Source organism: Hippoglossus stenolepis, chromosome 16 (genome assembly GCF_022539355.2).
Source record: "Hippoglossus stenolepis isolate QCI-W04-F060 chromosome 16, HSTE1.2, whole genome shotgun sequence".
NCBI lineage: Eukaryota > Metazoa > Chordata > Actinopteri > Pleuronectiformes > Pleuronectidae > Hippoglossus > Hippoglossus stenolepis.
Genome location: NC_061498.1, coordinates 6,802,932 through 6,819,227, shown reverse-complemented (window position 1 = coordinate 6,819,227; position 16,296 = coordinate 6,802,932). Strand labels below are relative to the sequence as shown.

The 16,296-nt window shown below is 42.8% G+C and overlaps 2 protein-coding genes across 2 annotated transcripts; one reads left to right on the top strand and one right to left on the bottom strand.

Moving 5' to 3' along the window:
• Window positions 1-210: 210 nt before the first annotated feature.
• On the bottom strand, window positions 211-6,888 carry ankrd40 (ankyrin repeat domain 40). Its single transcript, XM_035180223.2, has 5 exons — window positions 6,355-6,888; window positions 5,291-5,439; window positions 4,449-5,093; window positions 3,686-3,867; window positions 211-2,773 (listed from the first exon to the last, which is right to left on the bottom strand). Exons 1-5 carry the CDS (start codon window positions 6,486-6,488, stop codon window positions 2,630-2,632), a joined length of 1,254 nt encoding a protein of 417 aa, XP_035036114.1. The 5' UTR covers window positions 6,489-6,888; the 3' UTR covers window positions 211-2,629.
• Window positions 6,889-7,663: 775 nt separating this feature from the next.
• luc7l3 (LUC7-like 3 pre-mRNA splicing factor) lies at window positions 7,664-13,982 on the top strand. Its single transcript, XM_035180222.1, has 11 exons — window positions 7,664-7,889; window positions 8,572-8,638; window positions 8,737-8,776; window positions 8,863-9,007; window positions 9,187-9,261; window positions 9,523-9,627; window positions 9,858-10,019; window positions 10,414-10,793; window positions 11,055-11,239; window positions 11,386-11,606; window positions 13,332-13,982. The coding sequence occupies exons 1-10, from the start codon at window positions 7,791-7,793 to the stop codon at window positions 11,571-11,573; spliced, it is 1,446 nt and encodes a 481-aa protein (XP_035036113.1). The 5' UTR covers window positions 7,664-7,790; the 3' UTR covers window positions 11,574-11,606; window positions 13,332-13,982.
• The last annotated feature ends 2,314 nt before the right edge of the window (window positions 13,983-16,296 follow it).

Genomic DNA, 16,296 nt, shown 5'->3' with positions numbered 1-16,296 from the left:
GTACACGGCTCACCTAATGCCAATATTTGCTCTTCTGCTCTCTCTAGTGGCCATCAGCTGTAACACATATTTCAGATCACCACCAGCAGGGATGACGTGACACAGAAGCCTTCATTCAAAGCCAGACACTGTTCACATGGATCCATAAGTCTGATGAACGTAAGTTTTTACAGGACTCGAGGCCCGTTTGAGAGAAGGAGAGGAAAGAGATCAAGTCGTTCACCATGCTTTATCAAAGAACAGATACAGGTCTCCAGAACAAAAACACACAACTCAAACAGTGCCTTGGATTAGTTCTGCAAGTACACAGGACGTACTGTATATAAAAATATCAGACTCTGAATGCATAGGTTAAGTCAAACTGTATTCTGCTTGTTCTAGAACAGTAAGCAACCCCATAAATACAATGTTAGTCATCTGCTTTCCACACGATCAAAACATGATCCTATAAAAAACGATTTCAAACGTGCTGCTCTCGCTCACCCAGGGCACCACACGGCCTGTGGGTGGGGGGGGCATTTTTCCCCCACATCCACTCACTCCTTCCAACCGAGCCCCTACCTTGAACATGTGGCTCAACTTCTCTTAAAGCATTTAAAATAGTTGGGGACATAAAATAAGTCGTTTCACCTCACAGCAACTTCCTGCAAACACGCCCCCCCCTCTACATTGCACTTGGCTTCAACAATAGCATCTCACCACTTTACTTTTCACCCCATTGTTAAACTCTTGCTTGTATGACAGTATTATTTGACACAAAACACAACAGGCCTAAGCTGGTTAAGAAAAATTATACAAATTAATAAAAAACATATCAGAAAAAATACAAATACAGTAAGAGCATCAGGTATACATTTGAACAGTAAACAGTTACCACTGGGTAAGAAACTTTTTGATTGTATGATGTATTCTGAGCGCCTAGTGCACTGCTTAAAAGTGAATGAGACCCAGCACTGAGAGTTAAAGGAATAGAACGTGATGATGGAAGCAGCATAAACAACATAACCAGCTGTTCAATTCTTAATATATAGTAGAAGAATGTTTTTTTCTTTTCGTGGGTGTAAATATTCACGTTGTCAGTCTCCATCTAAGACGAACAGCAACGCCTCCGATTTAAGTAATACATAGAAAACATTGACAGAACTCAAACTAATTATTTCTTTAATAAAAACAAGAAGATATTAGAACTAGAGTGGCCTCGACAAACAAACTGAAGCCATATATACTGATGTCGCCTTCAGTGACTCAGTGCAGCGGACGTGAACATGTCAGAGAAAGTAATGTATATTAGTGTTGAGAGGAAAAAAGGAAGCACTCAATCGTAAAACCAAGATCCTTTCGTTTTTCTTTCCTCTTCGCTGAAAAAAGAAAAGGCAATCTTATTAAGGCTGCTTTCTTTTCTGAAGCAGTCATAGTATTTTTCTGCTGTTAGTATCTTTGCTGGCTAAGTTAGTTTTTGGTTTTGATTATAATTACAGTTAACACAGACAAGACAAAAATATACGACGCAGAGCTTAATTTATATAATAAATTAAGTGTGAGCCTCGTACACGACCTTCGCTGGGAGCTTGAACCTTTGTTACTCTGGAGAACAAATGTATGGGCCCTCTATACGAAAGAATCAACATGACTCAAAAATTGAAACGAAATACTTCACAGGTGACAGTTAAAATGTTATGTTGACTGAATTTAGTAACGAACCCTGCAAAGCAGAGGTGCTTTATAACTATTTAAACAAAATGGCTTGCATGAAAAGACACAAGGGAATAATTCTAACAAAAACTAATTATTCCTTTCACACAGTGTACGACTGAAGTACTTCAATATGTAGGGGAATCAATATTCCTATTCAAATGTTTCCATTCGCGTGTGGGTACAGGTTAAAGCATTCTGTATGTGTGGTCAGCAAATTAAAGTACTATAAGTCCAAAGATTCCCTCCACCCTAACAACTAAGCCAGCAACGGATGCCCCCTGCAGGCAAAGACACTGAGGGTTATGCCTAGAGCTTGTATGAAAGCGTGTGTTCGCCAGCAGGAATATCTGATAACTCTACATGTCAGTTTCTTAGAAATCCAAGTCGCCTTGTGCAAGTCCACTGTGCTGCCACCCGTCCTGTTCTGTGGACTGATGAAGAGCTTATCAATAAGAGTTTATGTAAATCCTTCCCGGTCGTCCTCTGCTCCCGATCCTCGACAGGCCAATTTCCACTGTGACCATAGATCACAGCCAGTATAGGGATGTGTCCATGTAAGGCTATTGCAAAATCCCATTCAAGTTCAGTCCATACGGAAGGAAGGCCAATGTCCCCCTCTGTTGTCCCATTAGAGCCTTGGCACCAAGCGGGCAGTAGGAGGAGATAAAGAGAGGGGCCCAAATACTTTCGCACATAATCGAGTATACCATGCATCAGTAATCGCTTAGAACTGTTTGGGTACACTAAAGCGGCAGGAGGGCCAGAGGAGGACAGGAGGTGGACAATAGCTACAGAACTTGGGAAACAAAAATAAATCCTAGTTAGAAAATAGGCAAAACACCTAACCTAAACAAAGCTGTAACAAGGGACGTGGGCAGGCAACCAGTTGCTTGTGGGGAGCTACAGGAGAGAGACCTCGGGCTCTGCGGCAGCTCTAGTAGGTGAGGCGGGAGGCCTTCATGTTGTAGCAGGGTCTGTCTGTTAGGCCCCCGGCCCCAGAGAAAAGGGACAGGCCCTCTGCTTTCTCCAACACAACCTCCAGCTCCTGAAAGTCCTGAAGCCGAGCCACGTCCTTGTCCTGGACACGGGAGGGAAAAAGATTGAACTAACCATTAGTTTAAAATCAACAGCATAGAGTGTCCATTTAAAATGATACACAGTCTCACTCTTTTATGGCACATTGAAAAGAGAAGGAATGTTGAAGCAGTGTCTTATATTTTATCTATCTTATCGACCAAAACACCTTCACTGACTCACTCAATCGTGTTGCTTTATAATTTGGCACTTGTTTGACATTACACAGACCGATCAATCAACTGAAAGTGATCGTTAATTGCAGTATTAACACAAAAAAACTCCCCTTTACAATTATTCTCATGCGGTCAGACTTTATGCTTTCAGTTTTGTCTTGTTTTGTCAGTCACCGTGGATAATGACACAAACGCAGTGTACACAGAGGGAAGAGGAGATTTCAGTGTTATGGTAAAGTGAGTCGCAAACAACTTAATTATAGAGCTGGGTCAGTGTTCATGCATGAGTCAGACAGAGACTGAATAACTTTAAACCCTTAAGGACACAGTGTTTTTACACAAAGCTATGTTATCCTCTGTCTCACTAAAAGACAATCCTGTCCCTAAAAATATAGCTCCCATAAGATTTGGGAGGATCTCAAGAGGAAGTATGTTTCCATGGAGTCAGCTGTCATGCACGTTTATTTGCATTTATAACAATGGACAATGGTAATGATGATGAATAAATATATATACCGTCAGTTAGTCACATGGAATCTAAGTGTATCAAGTCTGTGAGTTCAGATCTCACTGACCTACGACTCAGATTAAAACTTTCATCTGAAAGATCGATATATTTTAAGTTATGCCTTTTGTAACCTATTTTGCATTTATAAGTTGTTAGTACACTGAATGTTACCTTGTGTATTCATGTCACTGACCAACAACCTATGTCAGGGATGCATTCTTCTCTCCCATACCTTTCTCAACATGGTGTTCGGCAGCTTGCGGATCTTCTCCACATGCTCGGCGCTGATGTCCAGCTCGCGGCAGCAGACCCTCAGAAGGGAGCGGTAGGTGAGCTCCTGGCGGTCCAGCTCCACCTCAATGAAGTCGTTCTCCCGTGCACTGGGATTCTGGATTCGCACTTTCAACACCAATTCTAGGGAGAAGAAGAAGAGTGAAGAGGAATGATAATCGTTTAATGCTTATGAAGGACATGTCTAATACACAAGATAACTCAGGCATGAATGATGTTTCTCCACCTTTATGCACGTTCCAAAACAAATACTTGTTTTGTGTCATTATTTTTGTAAAACTTGATCTACCCCTCCCTGCTTGGACCATTCTCAACTGTGATACTGTTTGATTGTACAGACTTTTTCTGTCTCTGCCTGTGAGTCTGTGACATTTAAGTCATTGTAGTGAGAAGTGCTGTATCTAGGCAACTAACAACCTTTTCAGGTTTGACGAGTTGGCTGCAAACGCACAGGCTAACAAGAGTGTTGGCATTCGTGTGATTCTATCAGTCGCTAACCTGAGGAAAAGTAACTGCTTAGATGTGACAGATAAAAGGCTGAATTGCGGAGTCTACCAGAAGCTTTACCACTGTACATGCATATGGATTTTAAGTGGCACCGTCGTGCAAGGATTAAATTCACAGTGAATGGTATCCTGTCAGTCTACAGTCTGTATGTGTGGACAGGGGGTTAGAGATAATAAAACATAGGATTTCTCTCTCACCTTGCACGTTGACAGGGAAGGTGCTAGTGAAGAAGAAAGGCTGGAAAGCTGGCATGGTCCCACCGGCCTGGCCGTAGCTCAGTTGCTGTGGGATCGACTGCTGCCTGCTCATGGTTGGGTTCGCGCTGGCCACTGGGGCCTGGACCCCGCCGTTACTGGCCAAGCTGGGGCTGGGTGAGGCCAGCGGAGGTGAGCACATAGTGCCATTGTGTCCCACAGCATGCGGGTGGTCAGCGTGGTTGACAAGGTGTGGCTCGACTGACAGGTCCATGGGCACCCTGCAGTTCACGACAGTGTGGTTGTGGGATGAGGCCGCACTGGGTGACACGCCATTTTGCTCAGTCACAGGAATGAATTCCCCGGTCAGGGCTTGGCTGTGGGCGGCGAGGTTTGAAGGAGGAAGAGAGTCGTCAGAGAATTGACTCTGGGATTTCTGAGGCTCATGGGTTGGAGAGAGGGAGGCTGAATCACTGTGTGTGTCCTCAGCATGTTCTTCAGAACCATTCTGTAAAATCTGTTGTGCTAAAAGGACCTCTGATTTGTTATCCATCTTGGAGAACATGAAGGGCGGGTCAGACAGGTAGTGGGGAATGATTGGCAAGTCAGACTCCTTGACTTCAGGCACTTCCTCCACCTCAACTTCAACTGTGGCGATAATGTGCAGGGGAAACAAGAGGATTATTTCTTTAGAAACAATCCAAGGCAATAACAAAAAAACTTTTTGGGACTCTGCAAAAGCTGCAAACAGCTATAAACAAAGATAAAGCATCAACACCCACCGGAACATTACATGTCAAAGTATTACAAAGTTGTTACAAGGCTGTGAGAGATGTGCAGTTTACCTCCTAGCAGTCGTTTGATCTCTGGCTTGGATGTGAGCTGTGAGGCCAGCTCCTCCTTAGCCGTGAGGATTTCTTTATCCGCTCCACAGCTGAGTAAGTAGGACACTATGTGCTTATGGTTCCTCTTGCATGCCCAGTGCAGGCATGTCCTAATGGGATTATTGAAGAGAGAACTCAGTTTAATAACCCAAACGTCGCAACATATGTTTATATAAAATGACTGTAACTCTAATTATCTATAACAGGGTTCTGCAGATTTCAACAAGCTAAGATTTAGATCATCAGTTATAAGTTCCACGTTAGTCTTGTTTATAGTTTAATTACAGCATGCTAACATCTAATATCGCGGGAAAACAGACTATTCATGCCACTAAAACATTTCACTTAAAATAATGTTTTAAGCATGAATGTTAACATAATTAAGATCTACCTAAACATATTTAAGTTCAACTGTGTAATATTTAAACGTTTTTTGAATGATTTTGAACATGACATTTCCATGGGTCCACCCATCATCACATAGGATGTGTATTAAACTATCCTGGAGTCAGTCAGCACCTGCATCTGTGGCACTTTCATGCAGAATAAAAGACTTATAGTCACTTCAGCATTTAAAGATCTGAAGAACTAAGCCAAACTATTTTAACTCGCCTGGTAATGAGCACAGACAAGATACGTTACACATTTACCTGGAAGGTTTGGCCCATGACATAGTTGATCACATATTTCGAATTTAGCGCTCGTGCGATGTGCTGCATGTGGAACACTGTTTGAGCTAAAGTTTAAATAACGTGTAAAATAAATGTATGATTGTCAGATGATAATCAAGTCACCTTGTAAAATGACATTTGAAACTTGTTCAATTCCCTAAACACAATCAAACTGGGCATGTATTTGCTATTTGGATAAGGAGTAGAGACGGTGCCTTGTTCCGGTTAATAGGATACTACTGAATATTCACAAATCAGACACCAGCACTTGTTGACTTGCGCAGTGGAGCCCACGTTTGCTCATTTCAAAACAAACAAACAAACAAACAAACAAACAAACAAACAAACACTCACCATCCGTTTATTTCGTTCTGCGAGTTGACGTTCGCTCCGCTCTCCACCAGCGACCGCACTTCGTCGATGTCCCCGATGGCGGACGCCTCTCTCAGCCGCTCCTGTAACTCCCGATCCAACGAAGCGGTGGACATTTTGGCGCAGGAGACTAACGCCGTGAGATCATAGGATGCACGGAAGCCTCTCGGATTAGGCTGTCACGGCGAATCAGCCCCCGGCGAGTCGATGGAACACGGGTCCGGTGGAAGTGGTTCGCTAACATTAGCTGCCCGGCTAACCTCAGCCCTTAGCTAGCTTGAGGGGAGGATAGCAGAAGGGGGGGGAGAGCTTCTGCTGACGGAACTTGTTCGTGTTGCTGGTCGGAGTCTGGTGTGTTTTATGCGGCAGGTTCCGTCGTCGCCGTTTATTTGTGTTGTTGGTCCCGCTGCCGACCCTCACTCACGGCTGTTCCGCGGTGTCAGAGCTCCGTCGGCGAGCTGCTGCCTCTGCCTCACCAGGGGGACATCTTTACATGTAACAACCGTGCGTCCCAAACGTTCGTTCCCCCCTCTCACCCCGCTCCGCATTTTTGTTTCCCCTAATTACCATAATGAAGTCAAACGTACCAATAAACTTCCCACACACATAAAGCAAGGATCTTAAAGTCTCACCCATCCTCTGGATTTTTTCATGTTTTGGGATTTTAAGAGTCTATTCAATGCACCAATAAAACTGGTATGATTAAAAAAAAAACTTTTTAGAGAAATGCCTGCCACTGCCTGCCTTTATATATGTTTTATTATGTTTTACTTCAAGTTTATTCTCATTCCGCTACACTGATGTATTTAATTTATGCCTCAGTTCCTTTGTCGTGATGCCTTTGACGTTTTTTTTTATTTTTGCCCATGTCATGTCTTGTCCGGGGCTGAAATTTTGGAGAAATGCATATATTTATTTGAAAAAGTGTGATTCACTTTCCGATTTACAAAATTATTGCATTGTGTACTAATTAGAATAATGTTCTTTGCATATTCTTTTCTGTCACCACATGAGGTGTGTTTAAATTGTTGTGTATGCTTATTCTACAATGTGTTGTTGGTGACTGAATAAAACAAAAACAATCAATCAAAAGACAATCAACTGTGGGGAACCACGTCATTGAATGTGAACAGATTGTTTTAGTCAGGACCAAATACCTGAGCTGGGTTCTGGATTCATAGTATTAATAAAAACTGATAACTGGTTTTATATACAGTCTATGACGTGAACCTGTCCGCGTGGTCGCGCGCTGTACTTCCGGTTCAGAGGTCTCGCGGGGAGCCATGCGCGGGGCGTTGTTGTCACGGCGTCTGCCATTTTGACCAGAGCTGCTTAGCGCGCAGTAGATGGTGTGATCCGGCTCCTCGGGAAACAACCGCTTCACTTCACCACCCAGGCGACTCTCCCCGGCCCCAAACATGCTCTCAGCAGCCCAGCTACTCGACGAGTTGATGGGCCGAGATCGAAACTTGGCCCCGGACGAGAAGCGATCAAACGTGCGATGGGACGACGAGAGCGTAAGTCGGCGTCCGAGCTAACGTTAGCCTAGCATAGCTTCGTGGGATAGCATAACGGTTAGCCGGTTAAAGATGCTCAAAGTGAAACTATATAGGGACGCGAGGCTCAATGCGCCTGAGTGTGTTGTGCTTTACTTTCTTAATAACTCACATTTTTAACGCAAGCTGTTATTTTTCCGACTTTTTGACACTCGTGCTAGTGTCAGTTTAGCTAATGCTAATGTTTAATTGGCTCACAATGAGGTTTGAAGCGTTGTGGCTGTTGCTCTGATGCACATTGAGTTACAGCTGTTGTTGGATATATTTGTCTCGTGCTTTGGGTTGTGGAGCTAGTATCTATTTGCTAATTTGACATTTACACGTGAACATGTTGCTGTTAAATTCAGTTGCGTTAAAAAGTTAATTTAGCAATTAGCGGAAGTTTGGAATGTGATCAGAATCGTGGTTTATTGCCGAGCGGGTTCACACATAACACACCCTAACCGACATAAATGCTGTGGGGTACTTGTGCAAGTAGAAATATAGAAAATAGGAAACAAAAATTAAATGTACAAGATTCTATAAGCGCCAGGGGTGGGATTGTGCCTTATGTGCAGATCTATCGCAACACTAAGTTTAGAGATATTTTTTAAAGGTAGAAATATTATTTGTAACGTCAAGATTATCTTCTCTCTCTCATCAGGTTTGTCGATACTATCTGTGTGGGTTCTGTCCGGCAGAGCTGTTCACCAACACCCGCTCTGACTTGGGTAAGTAAACAACTATAAAGATCTTTAATAAAGCCGGAGCTGACAGATGCACCTGTGGTGTTTTGAAGATTAAAAAAACGTTCAAATCATTTCTCCAGGTCCTTGTGAGAAGATCCACGATGAAAATCTCAGAAAAACGTAAGTTTGGGTTGTGGGTTAAGAAATCCTGTGTGTATGAATTGATATTTCCTCTTTGTAACATGTTCCTAACCCAACACATCCAGGTATGAGAAGAGCTCTCGGTTCATGAAGGAGGGCTACGAACGGGACTTCCTGCGCTATCTGCAGTCGCTCCTGGCAGAGGTGGAACGGCGGATTCGGAGAGGGCATGCACGACTGGCACTTTCCCAGGCTCAGCAGAACGCAGGGGTCAGTGCTTTGGTTTTAGGACATTGATTTGTCACTTGTTCTTATAACTGAGTTTTTCTTGTAAGATGGAAAAAACTAATTTTCAATGTACTCAGATCAGTTTTTATGATGTAAGCTCGAAGTGGAATTGTTTTGTTTTACGTGGTGGTACTTGAGATAAAGTGAGTGTATTCCTGCAGGGTCCTGGTCCATCAGGGAAGAATGACGAGAAGAGTCTGGTTCTAACAGAGAAGATTGAAGACTTGGTTGCACAGGTTTGTAGTAAATTTGAAAATGGTGCATAGATTTTATATTATTTTTTTTATTATTATTGTTAAGTGCACATTAGATTGATAACTTGGAATATATCGAAGCAAGACCACAATGCAATTTGAACATTTGTCACACATTATCACATCGTGTGTGATGATCTTATAAAACATCAATCGAAATCATCATTGTCTAGTTATCAATGTTAATATATTCCTTTGTGATTTAAAATTGTGATTTCACTGGTCTGTTTTGCCGTTGCACAGATTGAGGAGCTGGGGTCAGAGGGCCGAGTGGAGGAGGCCCAGGGGATGATGAAGCTGGTGGAGCAGCTGAAGGAGGAGAGGGAGCTGCTCAGCTCCAGTCCCTCGGTGAGTCACCTAACTTCAGGCAAATCTGCCCACAGACAATGATCGGGAGAGTAGGTCATGAAGTCTACATGTCGATAAACAAGCTTCATGATCAAAGCTGGCTGGAACTAACATTCAGCATGGCTTGCTGAAATATTTTTCTTAAAAATCATAATTCAGATTTGTCCCAAAAGAATAATGTGTGGACAAGCAAGATGTCTGATATCATTTCTGTGTTTTTTTATTTCCAGACCATTGAAAGCTTTGCAGCCCAGGAGAAGCAGATGGAGGTGTGTGAGGTGTGCGGGGCATTCCTCATTGTGGGTGATGCCCAGTCCCGAGTGGACGACCACTTGATGGGCAAGCAGCACATGGGCTATGCCAAGATCAAATCCACTGTAGAGGAGCTCAAGGTAACAGGATGACCTCTCAAAAGATGATGATGTGAATTATGTATAAATTTTGTATACTATAAGTTGTTGGATCTTTTTTGAGACCAGAAAAAGAAAAAAAGCCAATTTAATAGTGACAGAATTGTGGCTAATTTTGAGGATTCTTGTTTAGAATTTTTTGGACTCAAAAAGAGCGAGAAATTATATATGTATTTGGTGAACAGACTTCAAAAGTCCAATCTAATGTCACATTAAGTTGAATCCATGAACTGTTTACGTCCGAGTATTGGCAATGTTGCAAGAGAACACAGTGCTACATCGTTTCTATCCCATGTACAAATAATGCACGACAGGTTATTCTACCAGGACAGCGTGTTTGTTTAAGCTCATTATTGTATCATTCTTGTACGCCTAGGAGAAGCTGCGTCGCCGCTCAGAAGAGCCTCCAGGTGAAAACCCAGTGGTCAAGAAGGACAGAGAAGACCGCGAGCGTGAGAGGGAGGAAAGGGAGAAAAAGCGCAAAGAGGAGGAAGAGAAGGAAAAGGAGCGTGAGAAGGAGAAGGAAAAGGAGCGCGAGAAGGAGAAGGAACGAGAGAGAGAGCGGGAGAAGGAGAGGGAGAGAGACAGAGAACGGGACAGAGATAGAGACAGGGAGAGGGACAGGAGGGCCCGTCGAAGCCACTCCAACAGCCGCCACTCCAGTCGGGCATCGGACAGGAAAAGGAGCAGATCCCGTGATCGCAGACGGTCCAGAAGCAGAGACAAGGAGAGGGAGAGGGAACGCAAACGCAGCAGGTATGGCTGTTTATCTACAAACGAAACTAAATATTAGTGTGTGAAATCACTCTTGGCTTGATTTTGTAATGGAAATAATCAAGTGAAATGGATTTAGGTGACAAAAGATGATTTATGATGTAATCATACAGTCAAGAGCTACCAACACCCTCAGTTCCTCATCATACAGGATATTCACATGTTCATTTTATTTCTTTTATCACTTGACCATGCATTTCTTTTTTTTCTTTTTATTAAATACATTTTCCATTCTTCCTGTAGGAGCCGGGATAGAGACAGGGAGAGGAGGCGCAGCCGTGAGCGGCCAGACAGGAAGCGTCGCTCCCGCAGTCGTGACAGGAAGAGGTCACGCAGCCCCGAGCGCAAATCTCACCGTCACCGCAGCCGCAGCAAGGACAGGGAGAAGGAGAGGGACAGGGACAGAGATCGGTCATCGAAAGACAAAGGTGGGGCCTTTGGATATTTTTATGTTTTCATGTCTTAGAATAAGTACAGATTCCTAATTATTAGTTTGTAACAGCTGTAGCTATTACAGCCAAATCCTTAACAGTTGTCCATCAAGGAGAAAAATACTGTTGTGGTGTTTTCTCAGACCGTAAGGCAACAGAGGAGAGGAGCAGCTCTAAGAAAGACAAGCACTCTGACGGCAATGCAGCTGCCATCAAGGCTTCATCAGAAGCGGAACCCATGGAGGCCGAGGCGGCCGCCTCTGCCTCCTCCCCTCTGCTCAATGGCCAGCAAGAACTCTTCCATTCTGAAGGTGACACTCAGTCCAATTAAAACTGATCTGATAGGACCTCAGATCAGGCTCAGGTAAGTGCGTCCTCCTCCTCGCTTCCTTCTGGCTCTCAACCCAAACCCACCACCCTCCCACCCCCACTCCCCCTTACCTCTCCCATCTCCCCTACCCACCCCCTCTCTCCCACCCTGTGTACGTTCAGTTCAATGCCTATGATTTTATCTTATGTACTATGTGCATATATCTTTATCCTGTTTTCAAATAGTGCATCATAAGTATGCACTGAAGATGAAGGACTAGGCCCGATGAATGAGAAGAAGGTAGCAAACATTCACACAAAGCCAAGAGGGAAAGGCCAGTGTAGTCCTGAGCAAACATGCCCGGAGGTACCCCTCGTTTTGTATCGGTTTTTTTAATCCTTATAGATGTATATTTGTCTTTGGACAAAATGGCAGCAAAAAGAAAGTATTAACATATCTAATCAAAAGTTCCTGCCTGTATTTACCTGTTTTTATTTATTTTGTTGTCTTTTTTTTTTACACCTTTTAAGTAGGAAAATGTAGTAATATTTACTTGATAGGGAGAAGGTTAAACCAGGGTGTTTATACATGTTTGTTTATATATATATATATATGATATATATTTTTTATACATCTCCACATATATCATGGGGTTTGGGCTTTCTCATATGTAAACTCAGACATACTTTTTTAGCCTTTTTCCAAGGTGTATGTGGAAAAACAAGCAATTTCTTTTGCTGAATCTTAACTTCAATGCGATGGATTTTTTTTTGTCCAGCTTATTGTGCCTGATCATGCCATGCAGTGTGTGTTTGGGGGTGTGGGGTGTTATAGCACCGGGGGGGCCTAACGTCACTAACTAACTGGAGGGTAGGGTTTATCGAATGAATTGCAGCTGACTTCCATACCTCACACAGCGTTGGTGTTGTGAGCGAGACCACATGAGAAAAGGGCAAATTAAAAATCATGGATACTCTGACTGTCAAACTGTGCAGGTACTCACCCCAGGTACTCCTTTCTCTACCCACATCCATTTCTGAATGCTGTTGCCTGTCAGAAAAGAAACACAATTCTTTACTTCTCCAAAACATGAACGTGGCAACTTGATTGTGTATATTTTTTATAAACAGTTTTGTTAAGTTTGGGGGAAAAATGTCATTTGATAGAAATGTGAGAGACACATTTTTAAAACGCTGAGATGCACAGACAGCCTGCTTGATATACCTGCGCCAACAGCTGAAATTGTCACTGATGTGTTCATTTCTCCACAGTGTCTTGTTCAGGGCTTAAACCTTTTCAAGGATATTTCAATGTCACATTTTTTCAGTTGATAGGATAATGTGGTAATATATTTAATTGTAAACTAGATACAATAATAAAACACATCATGTGCACTTTCAGATTGGAAAAGTGAATATCAAACAGTTCTGTCACAAATTTGTATAAATATGGTAGTGACCAGAACTTTGAGTATTGTTCAAACTTTCAATCAAAGTAAAATATACAGCAACATATTTAGAAGACAGCAGGATATCCTGGCCAAATGCAGTCAGCTCTTCAGAAGTCCACTGTGCTAGTGAATAGATTGTACTTGTGCATCATTAGCAGTGTCTCTTGTGTATGTTCTGCTCTCTCCCCTGTTACTTAACTAAGGGACCTATTTGACTAGTAGTCATGTCGATGTTATTGTTGCTCCAGAAGCAGCAGTTGTTGCTACAAACACATGTTGCGGGTCCTTTGCTAACATCGCATTTTGTGAACATTTTTTTTGCTCGACAGGGGAAGCTGGGATATCTGGTGGAGGAAGAAGTGGAAGAGCGCATCCATCCTTACCCTGAACCTGACACTTCGCTGCTTAAAAACAAGGTGAACCACAGATGTGTAGTGGCTTATCCCAAACCATAAACACACACGTGTAAATGAGAAGAGAGTAAAAGAATTACATAAACTTTTATGTTACCTTACGCATCTTTTGGCTGAATGAGGGTAGTTGTGGTTCATCTGATGTATTTTGGTCTAGACACCAGCCCGACATCACTTAGTTAAAAACCAAACTTAGAGGAGAAGCTCAGTGTGGTTTTTTTTTTTGTTTTCTTTTTCTTATTTTGGAAATCTTGACACATCCTCCTTGTTTCTTGGCATTTAGTGGTAATGAAATAAAATCGTGCTTGTGAGTTTCTTTTGGTTTGTCAGGTTCCATTTCACTTGACCTCGTCTTTAACAGAAAGCGCATGTACAGTGTTAGACGACGATAGGGCGTGTCTCCTTTCCTCCACTTTAGAGCTCACATTGATTGCTCTTGTCCCCTTACTGTAAAATATACTGATTGAATTTTGATCAAAGGGTTTTGAAGACTGAAGATCTGTTTAATTTTGTTCTGCTTTTAATGTCCATCTTGTCTTGATGAATAAAAAGAAAAAAATTGTCAAAGTGGTGTTTATTTATTTCCCCCCTCAGTGGGACTGTCTACAAGAGATCAGCTCAGTATGTTGTGCGTTTGCTCTTTTCAAGTTTCCCACAATGAGCATGTTGCAATAGTTTTCCTCCCAAGATCAAGTACTTGTAAAGATGTGGGGTCGATACATGTACTGTCTGCTGATGACTTCAGCATTCTTGATTTTCATTATTGATGATAAACTAAATATTCTCTTTTACACTCTGTATTCTGGCCTCATGAGTATAATTATAGTTTAGTATAATAATTACAGTTTTATCACATTGGAATAAATCAAACAAATTTATACCACTGTACTAATCTACAACTAAATAGTGCAACTCGTTGGGATTTGATTGATGCTTATTCATCATAGATATAGAGAATATCAAAAGGGAAACAAGAAAAGCATTTCCTGCCCTTTTTGCAGACCGATACCTTTTATTCAAACTGTAAACTTGACTAAGAGCCATTTTGGCATTTTGCTCAACAATGGCTTTTGTTTTTACTTGAAAAAAAGCCTAGTTACAGGTCTGTGGTTATCACAGCAGAAGTAAAAAATGATGCAGCAGCTCTCATTCCTGGCGCCCTGTGACAGTATCGTATTACTGCAGACATTGAGACGTGGATGCTAAAGGTGAACTGTATCCTGGCTCAAAGCCTCCTGCCTTGACGGATATATAATCATCAAACTCCTCAATTAAGCAATAGCAAAGTCGTGGTTATGCTTCCAGACTTTCTGAATGCAATCTGCTGTCATGCTGAAAAAGGTAATAGTATATAACTAATTCACGTCTGCTCAAAAACATTTCTATTTCCCTTGGTGCCAACAATGCCTGACACAGGAGAAACAATCGTAGTGAAGAGTGAACGCCACCTAACAGGTTTTTCTGGCTCATTGGTTTACACTTTGCCAAAATAACGTTTGACACCTGACTGACATCTTGGTCTGTCACTAAGACACTTAATTAATTGAATTCTTAATTTAACACAAGTTTTTTTTCTTTTCATTCTCATCCAAACATAAACTCTGTGGACATACCAGAGGCAGATGTTTGTACCTTGGTACAGACCTTTCCAGAATACGCACTCTGGCTAATGTAAATGGTTTGTATTTATGTTGTGCTTTTCCAGTTTAATCGACCACATACAGCACTTTTTATATGCAGCTCCTTCTCTATCACACAGCATTCATGCACTCGGCTCAGCTGTCGGGCAATTTGGAGTTCAGTATCTTGCCCGAGGACACTTCACAATACACACTGGAGAAGCTGAAAATCAAACCGCTGACCTGGTCAGTGGACGACCTACCTCCTTAGCCTTCGCCGCCCTAAGCGAAGGTTTCCAACTTAACACCCTGCACAGGATTCACCACGAGGGACACATGCAAAACCTTTTTCTCTCCCACTGATGTAATTATCCCACTTGATTCAGGACCTCTGCAGACACGGCTTCATTTTGTCACATTTCCTCTCCTGAAAATGCCTGAAATTAAAACAATCTGCTTCTGGACTTGTGTGGCACATTTTTGCTCCACACACTGTTGTCAACAGAGGAGTTCAGTTGTGTGTATTTGTGTACTCCCACAAGCAAATCATCCGTCAGTTGCACATAACCATGCTTGATTGTGCAGGTGGAGTGGCCCAGCTGTGACCCCTGCTCTGTCTTTGCCCTAGATTTGCCTCCCGTGAAAATGATTTGCCCCCCCCTCTGTCCCAGAGCACCTATGTGGCAGGTGGGCCTCAGACGGTCTGTTAATTTCAAGGATTGATGTTGAAATATGGAACAATGAACCGTGAAGTGCAGGCCCCCGGGTTGGAAACTCATGCATCAATTGGGCAGATACATTGGCACCAGGTAGCAGCAGACATGCTTGTTAAGGAGCAGGATGTGGTGTCAGTGGGCTACATTAACGTTGTCTTGCAGCACTGAGCAGCAGGAGGCAGTGTGTACCAACGTTTGAGCGACACTCCAAATCCCCATAGTGAGTGCACACCAGTGCAGATACAGTATTTCCTGAGACGCTGAGCCTGTCATTGTGTGCTCGTTCACACACGGGAGCCTGGACGACACCCAGAGAGTAATGACTTAAAACAGTGTCAACGTTAGCATCCCGTTCCCTCTGCAGCACGCACTCTGCAGCATGTCATTAGGAGAGCATCTCCCCAGGGTAGCAGTCGCAGGGAGCGGAGCAACAGAAGGAAGAAACAACAGGAAGACAGTGAGCTGAAGAGAAAGAGGGGGGGTTGAATGAAAAAGTGATAGAGTAGGAGACAACGGGAGAGATGGAGGGAGTCAGTCTGATGTGAC